The sequence below is a fragment of the Carcharodon carcharias genome, chromosome 1, assembly GCF_017639515.1.
Source record: "Carcharodon carcharias isolate sCarCar2 chromosome 1, sCarCar2.pri, whole genome shotgun sequence".
Taxonomy (NCBI): Eukaryota; Metazoa; Chordata; class Chondrichthyes; order Lamniformes; family Lamnidae; genus Carcharodon; species Carcharodon carcharias.
This window is the reverse complement of record NC_054467.1, coordinates 231,880,948-231,896,746: the sequence shown is the minus strand read 5'-3', so window position 1 is coordinate 231,896,746 and position 15,799 is coordinate 231,880,948. Positions and strand designations below refer to the sequence as shown.

The window sequence follows — 15,799 nt, the reverse complement described above, 5'->3', positions numbered from 1 at the left end:
CTGATCAAAGCTTGCCTCTCCAAGTGGAGATAGATACTCTCCTTCAGAAATTTCTCCAATAGTTTCCCTGCCACTGACGTGAGACTCACTGGCCTGTAGTTCCCTGGCTTATCTCTACAACCCTTCTTAAATAGTGGAACCACATTAGCTGTTCTCCAGTCCTCTGGCACCTCCCCCAGGGCCAGAGAGGAATTAAAAATTTGGGTCAGAGCACCTGAGATCTCCTCCCTTGCCTCCCTCAGCAGTCTGGGACACAAATCATCCGGACCTGGAGATTCGTCCACTTTTAAGCCTGCCAACACCTCCAATACCGCGTCACTCCCTATATCAATTTGCTCAAGAACCTCGCAGTCTCTCTCCCCAACTTTCATACTTTCATCCTCATTCTCTTGGGTGAAGATGGACATGAAGTATTCATTCAACACTCTAGCCATGTCCTCTGGCTCCACCCATAGATTGCCCCTTGGTCCCTAATGGGCCCTACTCTTTCCCTGGTTATCCTCTTCACATTGATATACTTATAGAATATCTTGTGATTTTCCCTACTTCAGGTCATGCATGGTTCTTTGGGCTTGTTACTCCTTCCTATCACCCTAGAGGAGAAGATTTACTAGACTAGTACCTGGAATGGGCAGGATTTCTTATGAGGAAAGGTTGGTCAGGCTAGGCTTGTATCTGCTGGAGTTGAGAAGAGTAAGAGGCAACTTATTGAAACATGTAAGATCCTAAGGGGTTTTGACAGGGTGGATGTGGAGAGGGTGTTCCCTCCTGGGGGAGAATCTAGAAGTAGAGGTCACTACTGAAAAATCAGGGGTTGCCCATTTAAGACAATTATGAGGAGAAATAGTTTCTCTCAGAGGGTGGTGAGTGTTTGGAACTCTTTTCCCCAAAAGGCAGTGGAAACAGAGTAGGGCAGAAGTAGATAGATTCTTGATAAGCAAGGGGATGAAAGGTTATTGGGGGTAAGTGGGAATGTGGGGTTGATTTTATAATCAGATCAGCCATGATCTTATTGAATGGCGAGCCACTTTAAGGGGCCGAGTGGCCTACTCCTGCTCCTAATTCATACGTTTGTGTTTTCGGGGCTGAGTTTAGAATGAATGCCAGTGGAAAACAAACAACAACAGCCTACACCTATATAGCGTGCTTAACGTAATGAAATGTCGCAAGATGCTTCACAAGTGCATTATAAAACAAAGTATGACACCGACTCAGCATTCTTTCAACCTATCCCTCCCCCGTCTTATCCCACACCTTCCCCACCGCCCCAAGCATTCTCCTACCCTATCCCTGCCCTCTTCTAACCCCTCTATCTAGGCAACCACTCTCCACCAACCACATTTCAACCACATCTCAACCCCTTCCCATCTCTACAGTTTTCTGAATGATCACTTGTTATTATGCACGTGTGTTCTAACATTTGAAGTTGCAAAATGTTAAATTTTCTTCCTTTGACCACAAAGATAATGATCCCACAGGGTGTGGTTCCCCAGTCAGGAGGAAGTGGGACAACCTATTTTTAGGGTCACCTTTTTTCACCCCGCTCTGCATTTGGGCTGAGCAGAAGGTATCCTGAAGAGGACTGCTCAGTCACAGATGTTGCTGCCCAAAGACAGCTCTGCCCAATGATCTTCATGCATCTGTCAGTGTGTGTAGATTATTGACGAGGGACTCTGAGGTTCACAGCCCTTTCCCCATCACCAATTCTCCATTACCACAAGACCTGGCAAATGGACATGGTAGAAGCCTGCACGTGACGTTTTTTAACGTAGGGAACTTGGGGAGCCATCAACATCCACACTATCTTGATGGGTTGTGGTGAGATTTCGATGATTTGTTGAACCACAGTGACCTGGACCACCTTGCTGCTGCAGCTTCCCCCACCTTCGCAGTTGGTGATACACAGTCTTTCTTCACTTGTTTTGCCATTGAGAACTTTTCGTCCAGCACCGCCCCACCCCCCCCGAACCACCTCCAACTTTGCCATCATGGGTGGCCCTAAAAGGAGCAAGTAGCTCCTAATGGCATCTCTCAAGCACATAAGCTTCTCCATCATATCAAGGTGGAGATCCAGGAATTGTTCAACAATATATTTAAAGACAACAGGACTCTTCACTATAACCAAATTTGACCTATCGTGGCTGCAGGCAGGGGTTGGATGAAGAGAGTGGTTGGAGGGGGAGGGGGTTGGGAGTGGGGAGGAGAGTTATTAAATGTTGAAGGAGAAGAGGTTAGGGGAGGTAGAACATTTGGAGAGGAATAGAGGTTGGGGGAAGGGAGGGTTTGAATTGGGAGAGCTTAGAGAAGAGGGAGGGCTTAGGAAAGAGGTTTCAGGGAGGAGGGGAGTTTGGATATGGTTGGTGGGGAAGTGGTTGCCTGGTAGGAGGGGTTAGTGAAAGGTAGGGATAGAGTGGGAGAGTGCTCAGGGCTCTGGCAAAAGGATGGGATGGGGAGGGATAGAATGGCAGAATGCAGGGGCAGTGGGGGAAGGGGTGGAATGAGGGGAGGGATAGAGTGGGGGAATGTAGGATTGGTAGAAGAAGGAGTGGAGTGAGGAGGGGGAGAGGTAGACTGGGAAAATGATAAGGAGATTAGGAGAAAGGGTGGGATGAGGAGGGAGAATGTCGGGGAAGGGGTGAAATAAGGAGGGAATAGAGAGGGGGAAGTGGTGGGATGTGGAGAGATAGTATGAGAGAAGGTGGGGGAACAGGTGGAATGAGGAAGCATGAGACAGGACTGATTGGTTTGAACGTAATGGTCAATGGCTACTGGCCGGTGCATGCAGAGTGTGGGTTGGAGCTCATCAGCAACACCGAGTAGGGTTATTGTTGTTTGGCGATGAAAGGGGTTGGGCGAAGAGTAGGAGACTGGCCAGTTGGCGAGGCGAGGAGGGCAAGGGAGGAGAAGGGAGTTGGGTGTGGGAGGGGCAAGGAGAGGGGCAGACCATTGAGCGGGGTGAGGAGTAGGAGAATGGACAGTGGGTAGGGTGAAGAGAGGATGAGTGGGGCAGGATGAGGAGGGGGGCAGGGTGAGTGAAAGGCGGGGCAATTGGTGAGGTAAGGAGAGCAGGCGGGGAGAAGGGCAGGATGAAGAGATGAGGTGGGGCATAAGGCAGTGTGAGGAGAGGGGCTGTGGGGCAGTGGCCATGGTAAGGAAATGAGAAGGGAGGCGGGGTAGTGGGCAGGTGGGGAGAGGGGGAGTGGGCGGGTTGAGGAGATGGGCAGTGGGTGGGATGAGGAGGGGGCAATGGATGGTTTGAGGAGAGGGGCAGTGGGTGGAGTGAGGAGAATGGTTGGGGTGAGGAAGGGGCTGGGCTGTGGGCAGGGTGTACAGAGGGGTGGCGGTATGGGCAGGGTGAGGAGAGGGGCCATGGTGAGGAGGGGGCTTGGTGAGGAGAGGGGGTGGTGCAGTGTCCAGGTTGAAGAGGAGGGGAGCTGTTGGGTGGGTTGAGGCGGGGAGGGGGCCGGGCACTGGATGGGTTGAGGAGTGGTGGGCGGCCCATTTGGCCAGGGTGATGAAAGGGGGCGGGGCGACGAGAAGGGCGGAGCGATTAGAGCGGCGGGGCGATGAGAGGGGCGGGGCGATGAGAAGGGCGGAGCATTGAGAGGGGCGGGGCGATGAGACGGGCGGGGCGATGGGCAGTGCCTGGTGCCTTTATCGCGTTCGTTCACTTGCCGAAGATTTAAATACTGCCACTGCCGGGTTGCCAAGGCGATCAAAACGAGGCAGGGTTGTCAAATGTAATAAATAAACAGATCAAATGACAGACTTTTTTTCTTTTAAAAAAGTTTTCGTTCAGGTTTGGTCACTTTGTGAAGTTTTTATTTTCCATTTCTCGTCTTTAATTTTGGCTCCGTTCTTTTACCCATGTTGCACCACAGTATTGATAGTTGAGTTAAGATGGCGGTTCAGGAATCAGCTGCTCAACTCTCGATGGCATTAAAGGTCCAGGAATATCCGACTTTAAAGGTATGCTTTGCATATGGTGAATAAAATCATTTCCCTAATGGCTGTGCCTAGTTAATATTTTCTGCGGCTGTACACTAGGTGTGATCTTGAAGTCACAAGGAAGAAAAGCAGCCAGAATCAAGTGCCACTTTTAGCCTTTCCATGGAAGCTAAATGTTTATTTGTGTTTTTATATATATATCCTGGTCTACATTCAGGATGAGGTATTCGAGTTTTTTTATTGTATAACTTTGGAGTGAGGAGGATGATGAACTTTAATTCTGCTCCAATGCCCTAAATACATTCCTTAAGATGAACGAATCTCCACTCACTCGAGTTTGCATTTGGTTCGGTCGTAGTATTAAATTTTTCTAATCAGCTGTATTGATGGATGTCATTTATAACACGAGCAATTTGCATTTTATAGCGTCACAATAAGATGGCCCAAGGTGCTTCACGGGAGCATTATCAAACAAAATTAGGGACTGGGCCACGTTAAGATGACATTAGGCCAGATGACTAAATTTAATTGGTCAAAGAGGTAGCATTTTAAAGGAGGAAAGAAAGGGAGACAAGTTGAGATTTAGAGAGGGAATTCCAGACTTGAGGTCAGGCATGACTGTCACTTTTGGAGTGTTTAAAATCAAAAATGGTCAAAAGGTCAGAATAGGCAGAGTGCAGACATCTTGGGGTTGTGAGGGGTGGCTGTATGACCAAAGGGGATTACAGAGCTGGAATAAGAAAAATATATGAAGAGATTTGAAAATGATGAAGAGAATTTTAAAGTCAATGTGTTGCTTAATTGGGAGCCAGTGAAATGAGCACAATGGTGGGTGGGTGATTGCTGAATGGGACTTTGTGTGAGTTATGGTAGATTCTGGTTTCAAGTTTGTAGAGGGTATTTAGTATGATGGGGGCTGGCCAGACATGTTAGAATAGTCAAATCTAGAAGTAACTGACATGGATGAAGGTTTCTTTGGTCGATAAACTGAGGCGGAGTAGCCTGACAGTTTAGAGGCAGTGGAGTGGTTAAAAGCAGTAGAGCTAAAGTGGAGCTGAATATTGGCACCTTACATGTGGAAGCTATGTTTTCAGATTGTGTCACTGAGATGCAGCGTGTAGATTTTCTTTTATTTGTTCGTGGGATGTGAATGTTGCTAGCAAAACCAGCATTTATTGCCAATCACCAAATGCCCATGAGAAGGTAAACTGTCTGGTGTAGGTACACCCACAGTGCTGTTGCACAGAGAGTTCCAGTATTTTGATCCATAAACAACGTTATTTTTCCAAGTCAGGATGGTGTGTCACTTGGAATGGAATTTTCAGGTGGTGGCAGACCCACGCATCAGTTGCTGCTGTTCTTCTAGGCAGTAGAGGTCAGGGGGTTTGGATGATGCTGTTGAAGAAATCTTGATGAGTTGCTGCACTGTAGTCCTGATATCATAGTGTTGGGGAGATTGAATGTCTAAGGTGGTGGATGAGGTGTCGAGGAAGTGGGCTGCTTTGTCCTGGATGGTGTCAAGCTTCTTGAATGTTGTTGAAGCTGCACTCATCCAGGCAAGTGGAGTGTTCCCATCACACTCCTGACTTGTGCCTTGTAGATGGTGGATAGGCTTTGGGAAATCAGGAGGTGAGTTACTCGTCTCAGAATCCTCAGACTTTGACCTGTTCTTGGAGTCACAGTATTTATATAGCTGGTTTCTGGTCAGTGGTGACCCCTATTTAGTAATACCGTTGAATGTCATGCTGAGATGGTTAGATTCTGTATTGTTGGAGAAGGTCATTGTCTGACATTTGTGTGGCATGAAGGCTGCCTGTAACTTATCAGCCCAAGCCAGAATATTGTCCAGGTCTTGCTGCATATGGACATGGACTGCTTCATTATCTGAGGAGTTGCAAATAGAATGGAACACGGTGCAATCACCAGTGAACATCCGTACTTCTGATCTTGTGGACGAAAGATCATGGACGAAGTGGCTGAAGGTGTTTGTTCCTGGGACCTGTTCTGAGAAACTCTTGTGATGTCCTGGGGCTGAGATGACTGGTCTCCAACAATGGTAGCCATCTTACTTTCTATTATGTATGACCCCAGTAGAGTTAGTGGAGATATTTTCCCCGATGATCCCCATTGATTTCAATTTTACTAGGTATCCTTGATGCCATACCAAGTCTAATGCTGCTTTGATGTCAAGGACAGTCACTCAGCCAACCTCTGGAATTCAGCTCTTTTTATCCATGTTTGGACTAAGGCTCCATTGAGATTTGGAGTACAATGGTCCTGACAAAACCCAAACTGAGGTTCAGTGAGCTAGTTACCGGTGAGCAAGTGCTGCTTGTTAGCACTGTCGGTGATGCCTTCCATCTCTCGGCTGATGATTGAGAGTAGTCTGATAAGGTAGTAATTTTTTGGATCGGATTTGCCTTGCTTTTTTGTGGACAAGTCATAAATGTTAAGAAATAGGGAGTCAAGGATAGATCCTTGGGAGACACCAGAGGTAGTGGATGTAGGAGTGGGATGGGAAGTCATTGCAGGTGATTCTCTGGCTGCGACTGGATGGATGAGAATGAAACCAGGTAAATGCAGTCCCACCCAGTCGGGAGAGGAGAGGACAGGACTGGAACAGAATGTTATGGTCAATCCTGTCAAAGACTGTGGTTAGGTTGAGAAAGACCAGGAGGGCTGGTTTACCTTTGTCACATTGATCTTGAATGCCATTTGTGATTTTGGTAAGAGCCATTTCAATGCTGTGGTGAGGGTGAAAACTTGATGGGAGGAATTCAAACATGAAGTTTCAAGAAAGACAGGCATGGATTTTGGAGGTGAGAACACACTCGAGGAATTTGGAGAGAAAGCTAGTCTGGAGATGGGATTGGGTTTTATTTTTGAGCCAAGTGGTAATGATGGCAGATGCGAAGGAAAAGAAGCAGTTCCTGAGGGGGGAGAGAGCAGTCAATAATATCAACTAATATGAACAATGACAAGTACAGCACAGGAACAGGCCCTTTGGCCCTCCAAGCCTGTGCTGATCATGTTGCCTGTAAAACTAAAACATTTTGCACATCCAGAGTCCTTATCCCTCTATTCCCATCATATTCATGTATTTGTTAAGCTGCCTCTTAAACACCACTATCGTACTTACTTCCACCACCTCCTCTGGCGGCGAATTCCAGACACTCACTACCCTCTGTGTACAAACACTTGCCTTGCACAGCTCCTCTAAAGTTTTCTCCTCTCACCATAAATCTATGTCTCCTAGTAATTGACTCTTCCTGTCTGGGAAAAAGCTTCTGACTATCTACTCTGTCCATGCCGCTCATAATTTTGTAAACTTCTATCAAGTTGCCCCTCAATCTCCGTCGCTCTAGTGAGAACAATCTGAGTTTCTCCAACCTCTCCTCGTGGCTAATAACCTCCAGACCAGGCAGCATCCTGGTAAACCTCCTCTGCATCCTCTCCAATGCCTCCATATGGGAGGCAGGAAGGGAAGTTGGGTAGTCAGCAGTTCCGTGGGAATAGGGTCAAGGAAGCAGGAGGTGGGTTTCATGAACAAGATGAGCTCGGAGAGGCAATGAGGGGAGATAGGAGACAATGATATGAATTATTATTATTGGTTAGCGAGGATGATTGCCTTCTGAGTTCGAAGATTGCTGATGAGGCCAATCCGACTTTATGGCATGTAGGGTATTTGTTGTCATGTGGAATGTCTGGTTGTGTGTAATCAGTTCAGGTCCTGGCATGCTCTTTTTGCTGCTCTTGCTTTTCCTCTTCATTTTTTTTTGTCATTGGGTCTCAAAAAGCTAGGATCCTTCCTACAGATTCTGCTGCCAGCTGGTTCGGCCCAAGGTGATGGTCTCTCAGGTGTTGATGTCAATGTCGCATTTCTTCATGGTGGCTTTCAGCATATCCTTGAAAGGCTTCTCCTGTCGTCTTCTGGTACGCCTGCCCTGACTGAGCTGGAAGAAGACCTGTTTTGGGAACCTGGTATCTGGCATCCGAACTATATGACCAACCTAATGAAGTTGATGGTGGATAATCGTAACCTCAATACGTGAGAAGACACCTTATGTTGGTATATCTGTCCTCCCACTTAATATGCAAGACCTTCCACTGACAACATTGATGATATGACTCCGGTGATTTGAGGTGCCTACTATACGTTGTCCATGTTTCAGCCGTGTACAATAAGGACGGGATCATGACTGCATTATGGACCATGAGTTTTGTTTCAGTTTAGGTGTCATGATCTTCAAACAGTTGCTTCCTCAGGAGGCCAATAGCTGTACCAGCAGATTTCAAGTGATGCTGGATTTCTTCGTCAGTTGTCAGCCTTCTATGAAAGATAACTTTCAAGATACTGCAAGTATTCCATATTTTCCAGGCACTCATCATGAATCCTAATCAATGGGGCTGGGGTGTGTGATTTGGACTTGCTGATTGAGGACTTTGGTTTTCTGAATGTTGAGTGTAGGCAGGGAGAATGGGGGCAGAATCTTAGAAAGTTTGGCCCCGCAGATAGAAGTAGCAGAGGCAGCTGGATAGATCATTATTTAAAAAGAATAGTCCATGAGTTTCTCTCTCTTATTGTTGAAGATTGGAGGAGCCAGGGAAGGTCGTTTAAGACTGTGATGTCTAGCAAACCGCTTCGCTAATCTACTGATGCAAAAGCAAATTACTGCATATTCAGGAAATCTAGAATAAAAATCAAATGATGGAAATATTCAGGTCAGGCAGCATCTGTGATTGAAACACTTTTTTTCTCCAGATTATTTCAAAACTATTTCCTGTTGCTATGATGTGAAATATTGTTGTAGTATTCTTCCAATATTTTGATAATCCCATCAGATATTGGCTGCTCAATCTGATTTTCCACAATTACTACTGGAGTCCTGCAAGGATCTATCCTTAGCCAACTCCTTTTTCCTCATCGAACAAGGGGATGAAAGTTTATTGGGGGTAGGCAGGGATGTGAGGTTGAGGTTACGTTCCGATCAGCCATGATCTTATTGAATGATGGAGCAGGTTCAAGGAGCCGAATATCCTACACCAGCTCCTAATTCGTATGTTCATATGTACGTATATATTGGCTTCTTCACGATCAACATTTTGAAGACATGAGATCAGCTTTTACATGTATACCAAGAACACCCAGTCAACCCTTGCACTGTTTCTATATTCAGAAGCTGTAAATCTAAAATAAAAAGAGAAAATACATCACCTTACCAATGCATTTAGAAAAGTACAGGATGATTAGAACAAATCAACATGGTTTTACAAAAGGGAAATCATGTTTGCCAAATTTATTAGTGCTTTTTGCGGATGTAATCAGTAAGGTAGGTAATGGGGAGCCAGTAGATGTTGTCTACCTGGTTTTCCAAAAGAAATTTGGAAAAGTGCCACACAAAAGATTACAAGGCAAGGTAAGGGCTCATGGATTGGGGGTTGATCTATTAGCATGGATAGAGGATTGGTTAATGGATAGGAAGCAAAGAGTAGCATATCAGGGCATTTTTAAGTTGGCAGGCTGTGACCAGTGGAGTGCTCAAGAATCTGTGCCAGGGCCACAGTTATTTGCAATCTATATTAATGACTTAGATGAAGAGACAGAGTAATTTATCTACGTTTGCTGATGATACAAAACGAGAAAAGGAAAGCTGTGGGGAGGACACAGGCTGCAATGTAGATGCAGGCGGGTTGGCTGATTGGGCAACAAGATCTCAGATGGAGTATAATTTTTTAAAAACATTCATGGGATGTGAGCATCGCTGGTTAGGCCAGCATTTATTGTCCATCCTTAATTGCCCTTGTTCAGGGGGTATTTTTGGGTCAACCACATTGCTGTGGGTCTGGAGTCACATGTAGGCCAGACCAGGTAAGGACAGCAGATGTAGGGAAGTGTCAAGTTATTCACTTTTCATAGAGAATATTTTGAAAAAAATTTTATAGAAGGTGTGAAACTTGTATGTGTTCAAGGAGTCTCAGCTGTGCTTGTACAAGGGTGCAGAAAGTTAGCATGCAGGTGCAGCAAGTAATTGGGAAGGCAAATGGCATGTTACCGGCATGTTGCCCTTTCCTGGGCTCAATCCTCTTGCACTAAGTCTTGCTACAATTGTATAAGGCTTTGGTGAGACTACATCTGGAATACTGTGTGCAGATATGGTCTCTATATGTAAGGAAGGATATACTTGCATTCGAGAGAGTAATTGGTTTCTGAGATGAAAAGAGTTGACCTCTGATGAGAGGCTGAGTGAATTAGGCGTATGTTCTCTGGAGTTTAGAAGAATGAGGCAAGTTCATTGAAACATACAAGATTCTGAAGGAGTTTGATAAGGTAGATGCTGAGACGTTTCCACTGGGGAATCAAACACTGGAGCACAGTATCAGGATAAAGGGCTGATCATTTAGGACTGAGATGCAGAGAAATAATTTCACTCAAAGGGTTGTGAACACTTACAATTCTCTGCCCCAGAGTGTTGTGGACGCTCCATTGTTGAATACTTTTAAGACTGGGACTGGTGCATTACAGAATTGAGGGATGTGAGGAGCGGGTGGGAAATTGGAGTTTAAACCCAAGGTCATCCATTATCGTATTGAATGGCAGAGCATGTTCAACGGACCGTGTGATCCACTCCTGTTCCTATTTCTTTTGTGTGCTGGAAATACTCACAGATCTGACAACATCAGTGGTGAGAAAAACAAAGTTAAAATTGCAGATCAGTGATCTGTTAGAACGCTGTATGATTTTTGTTGTCTTACTGTTATGAGTTGAGTTGAAAATTTGAGGCAGAAATTTTAGAAAGTCAGATTTCTTGGGATAATAAATCCAACCCTTCTTAGTGGGAACGCAAGAACCAGATTGACCTCAAAGTGGGATTATCAAAAAGTTTTACTGTTAACCTGCTATAGTAATAAGCATTAGACCATGAAACAGTTAAATTGTTCCAACTACCTACAAGAGAACTGGTTCAGATTTGAATATCTTTTCCATTATTATTATTGTTATGTACCTTATTGCCTAATAGAAAATATCATTACAAAGTACTGCCAGTGTTTTTCCCTATTTCATCTTTGTGGAATAATTCAGTAATTGTAATGTTTTCTTGTAGGTACCTTATGAAACCTTGAATAAACGTTTCCGAGCTGCCCAGAAGAATATTGACCGAGAAACTAGTCATGTGACCATGGTCGTTGCAGAACTAGAGAAAACATTGAGCAACTGCCCAGCAGTGGATTCTGTGGTGACCTTGCTAGATGGGGTGGTTGAGAAACTCAGTGCTCTGAAGAGAAAGGTACAATAAATATTTTATGTTGGTGACAAAAGCTTATGCTTTCGGTGTTATGAAATGTTTGGTACACTTGATATTTAGTAGCAGTGCTATTCTTGACAACTGACCTAAAGAGCAAAATTAAAAATGTCTTTCTTTTCATAAAGTAACAGTATTTTAAAAAGGCTTGATAACAATTACATTTTTTAAGAGGAATGGGCTCTTATCTCAATGAAATTCTGATAGTTTAATAATACATTCACTTTGTTACGTGCATGCAGACCAAAATGGTGGCATAGTGATAATGCCACAAGAGTGGTAATCTAGAAGTCCAAACTAATGCTCTGGGGACACTGGTTCAAATCTCACCATATCAGCTGGCACAATTTAAATTTATTTAATAAAACAAAAGCCTGGAATTGAAAACTAGACTCGGTTTCATGGTCACTATCACTATCATTGATTGTTGTAAAAACGTACATTCTTCCTCATGAAAATCAAATGTTTTTTTTACTTTGAAGCAAGTCATTTTGAGAAAAAATATTAATGAAAATGTAAAATTGTACCCTTTTGTTATGCTTAGGACTTTGTACATTTGGCCATTCCTGTTGGATTTTGCTTGACGTCTGAGCAACATTTATACCATTTTAAAAAAAACTTTGTATTCTGAGATCCAGGATGTGCATTATTATTTGTTATATGTTATTTTTCTTTTACCCAGCCCATCAAAATAACAAGGTTGTTTGTTTCATTTGCATGCTTATGGGCTAGTGAGGTAGAATTCCTATTGTTGATTAGTAGAAGGGTTCAGCTGCTATAAAGTAAACATAACGTTTTATCAGTGTGGTCTGTATTGGGAATTGGAGTTATGAAAAGTTAAATGCTTTACTTCGAATAAAGTTACTGCAAGTATGGATGTGGCACTGAATAGCCCCTTTATTCATATTCATCCACACACTAAGTCTGTAAATAGATTTGATATGACACATTGCAAGTATAATAGTGAAAGTAACTAACCAATATTTATACTAGGGGCTGGTAGCAGGTTAACTCTTGAGATGGATTATTCTTTTGAAACACACCCATCTATCTTCTAGCCAAGCGATTTACATTTGCAATCTATATTTGAATCTTGTACTTTCCAGATTACATCTACAAATATCCAAAATTGGCAACTTTTTTACCTGGGCATTTACTCTAATGTAAATGCAAAACTGTTTATTTTTCTATGTGTCAGCTACAAGTTTGCGACTAGTATTTTGCAGCTGAAATTTAACTGGTCTGAATTTTGAACTAGTGCTAAATTTTGACATGTACTAGTCGAGCCAAATGCCTAACATGTGGCTGAAAATTGAAGTAGTTAAGTAGTTGAGCCTGCACTGAAACAAAAACAAAAAATGTTGGATAAACTCAGCAGGTCTGACAGCATCTGTGGAAAGAAAGACAAAGTTCACGTCCGGTACGGACTTGAAACATTAACTCTGTCTTTCTCTACCACAGATGCTGTCAGACCTGCTGAGTTTTTTCAGCATTTTTTGTTTTTGTTTCAGATTTCCAGCGTCTGTAGTATTTTGCTTTTATGAGCTTGCACTGATTTTGTTTTTTTTTTATCTTCTTTCATGGGATGTGTGCATTGCTGGCTCGGCTAGCATTTATTACCCATCCCTAATTGCCCTTGAGAAGCCTAAAACTTCTGCAGCCCATGTGGTAGAGGTAACCCCCAAAAGTGTTGTTAGGAAGGGAATTCCAGGACTGACATAGTGATAGTAAAGAAATGGTGATAGAATTCCAGGTCAGGATGGCATGTTCCTTGGAGTGGAACTTGCAGGTGTGGTATTCCTATGCATTTGCTACCCTTGTCCTTTTAGGTGGCAAAGGTCACAGGCTTGGAACATGCTGTCAAAGAAGCTTTGGTGAATTCCTGCAGTGCGTCTTGTAGATGGTACACACTGCAGCCACTGTGCATCGGTGTTCAAGGGAGTGAATGTTAAAAGTGGTGTGTGGGGTGCCATTCAGAGGGCTGCTTGTCCTTGATGGTATTGAGCTACTTCGTTAGAGCTGCACTCAGCCAGGCAAGTGGAGACCATTCCTTTACACTCCTGACATGTGTCTTGTGGATAGTGGACAGGCGTTGGGGAGTCAGAAGGTGAGTTTCTCTCTGCAGAATTCCCAGCCTCTGATCTGCTCTTGCAGCCACAGTATTTAAATGGCTAGTTCAGTCCAGTTTCTGGTCAATGGTAACCCCCAGAATGTTGTTAGTAGGGGATTCGGTGTTGTAATGCTATTGAATGTCAAGGGGAGATGATTGGTTTCTCTCTTGTTGCAGATGGTCATTACCTGGCACTAGAGTGGCATGAATGCAGCTTGCCACCTAGCCCAATCCTGAATATTGTCCAGGACTTGCTGCATATGCGTACGGGCTACTTCGGTATCTGAGGAGTCACGAATGGTGCTGAGCATCCCCACTCCTAACCTTGTGATGGAGGCAAGGTCGTTGATGAAGATGGTTGTGCTAGGACAGCATCCTGAGGAACTCCTGCAGTGGGACTAAGATTATTGACCTCCAACCACAACCATCTTCCTTTGTGACAGGTACGAGTCCAAACGGTGGAGTTTCCCCCCGCCCGATTCCCATTGATTCCAATTTTGCTAGGACTCCTTGGTGCCACACTCAGGCAAATACTGCCTTGAAGTCAAGGGTAATCACTCTCACCTCACCTGAGTTGACCTCTTTTGTATATGTTTGGACCACGGCTGTAATGAGATCAGGAGCTGAGTTACCCTAGCAGGACCCAAACTGAGCAACAGTGAACATGTTATTTCTGAGTAAATGCCATTGAATAGCACTGCCGACTACCCCTTCCATCACTTTGCTGTTAATCGAGAGTAGAATGATGTGGTGGCAATTGGTGGATTTGGATTTGTCCTACTTTTTGTGGACTTGACATACCTGGGTAACTTTCCACCTTGTCAGATAGATGCCAGTGTTGTACCTGGAACAGCTTGGCTAGGGGTGTGGCAAGTTCTGGTGCGCAGGTCTTCAGTCAAGGACATTCTCAATGTGAAGATAAGACTTCATTTCCACAAGGACTATGTGGTGGTCACTGCTGCCAATATTGTCATGGACAGCTCCATCAGTAGCTGGTAGATTGGTGACGACAAGGTCTAGTGGGTGTTCCCTCATGTTTGTTCCCTCACCACCTGCTCCAGTCCCAGTCTAGCAGCTGTTTTCTGTAGGACTCAGTCAGTGGTGGCGTTACCAAGTCCCCCACCCAGAGTACATTCTGTGCCCTTGCTACCCTCAGTGCTTCCTCCAAGTGGTGTTCAACGTGGGGGAGCACTGATCCATCAGCTGAGGGCATGCTGTGGTTGGTAATCAGGAGGTTTCCTTGCCCATGTTTGACCAGGTGCCATGAGATGTTAGGGGGTCGAGAGTCAATGTTGAGGACTCGAAGGGGTACTCGCCCACCCCCAACTGTACACAACTGTGCCGCCACTTCTGCTGGGTCTGTCCTGTCAGTGGTACGGGCATACCCAGGATGGTGATGGTGGTGTCTGGGACATTGTCTGTAACGTATGATTCCATGAGAATGACGATGTCAGGCTTTTGCTTGACTAGTCGGTGGGACAGCTCTCCAAATTTTAGCACAAGCCTTCAGATGTTAGTAAGAAAGACTTTGCAGGATTGGCAGGGGGTGTGCCGTTGTTGTTTCCAGTGCCTAGGTCAATTTTAATTTTTTTGGGGCTCATAATGGTTTGATACAATTGAGTTGCTTGCTCAGCCATTTCAGAGGGCATTTAAGAGTCATACACATTGCTGTGTGTGTGGAGTCACTTGGAGACCAGACCAGGTAAGAAAAGCAGATTTCCTTCTCTAAAGGACATTAGTAAATATTTCATGTTCACTGTAACTGAGGCTAGCTTTTAATTCCAGGTTTATTAATTGAATTTAAATTCCACCAGCTGCTGTGGTGGGATTTTAACCTGTATCCCCAGAGCATGAGCCTAGGCCTCTGGTTACTAGTCCGGTGACATTACTGCTATGCCATCACCTATCCTTTCATACAGCTTCTTATAGCATTATAAGACTGATAGAAATATTAATGCATGATGTTTTGGATATATGCTAAATTTTAGTTTTATTCAGTTTTAGCTATTTTTTTGTTATGAGCGCTGTTATTATCTTCATTCTTCTTGACCTTCACCTCATCATCCATAATGTGGCTATTTAAAGAACTATTGGTTAAAGAGGGATTTTTGCTGTGAAGTTTAAAATCAATCTTATCAATTACGTACAACATCGCTTTTTAGGTATTTTGATATCCTGATGTATTGGTTTGAAGGAATTACTTTGGAAAATTATTTTTGCTGAATTAATGGTCCAGAATTTGCAGGAAAAATAATGGTGTGTTTATTGTGTTTTCCTTAGGGAAGGGAAGGTTGAGAAAAGATTTGATAGAGGTGTCCAAAATCATAAGGGGTCTGGACAGTGTAGAAAGGGAGGAGTTATTCCCATTCGTGAAAGGGTTGAGAACAGGTGAGCACAGATTTAAAGTAATTAGTAAAAGAAGCAGAAGTGATATGAGTAG

General features: G+C 44.1%; 1 protein-coding gene across 2 annotated transcripts in view; it reads left to right on the top strand.

The window, feature by feature from the left end:
• The first annotated feature begins 3,687 nt into the window (after positions 1 to 3,687).
• maea (macrophage erythroblast attacher, E3 ubiquitin ligase) overlaps positions 3,688 to 15,799 on the top strand; it is a 164,509-nt gene continuing 152,397 nt past the window's right edge. The window contains exons 1-2 of one of the 2 annotated variants that reach the window (XM_041191887.1): positions 3,688 to 3,969; positions 11,052 to 11,234. In XM_041191887.1, coding sequence (XP_041047821.1) covers positions 3,901 to 3,969; positions 11,052 to 11,234 — 252 coding nt within the window. In that variant the 5' untranslated portion in view covers positions 3,688 to 3,900. The remainder of the gene's footprint in view (positions 3,970 to 11,051; positions 11,235 to 15,799) is intronic. The other variant, XM_041191877.1, reaches the window with a different exon arrangement.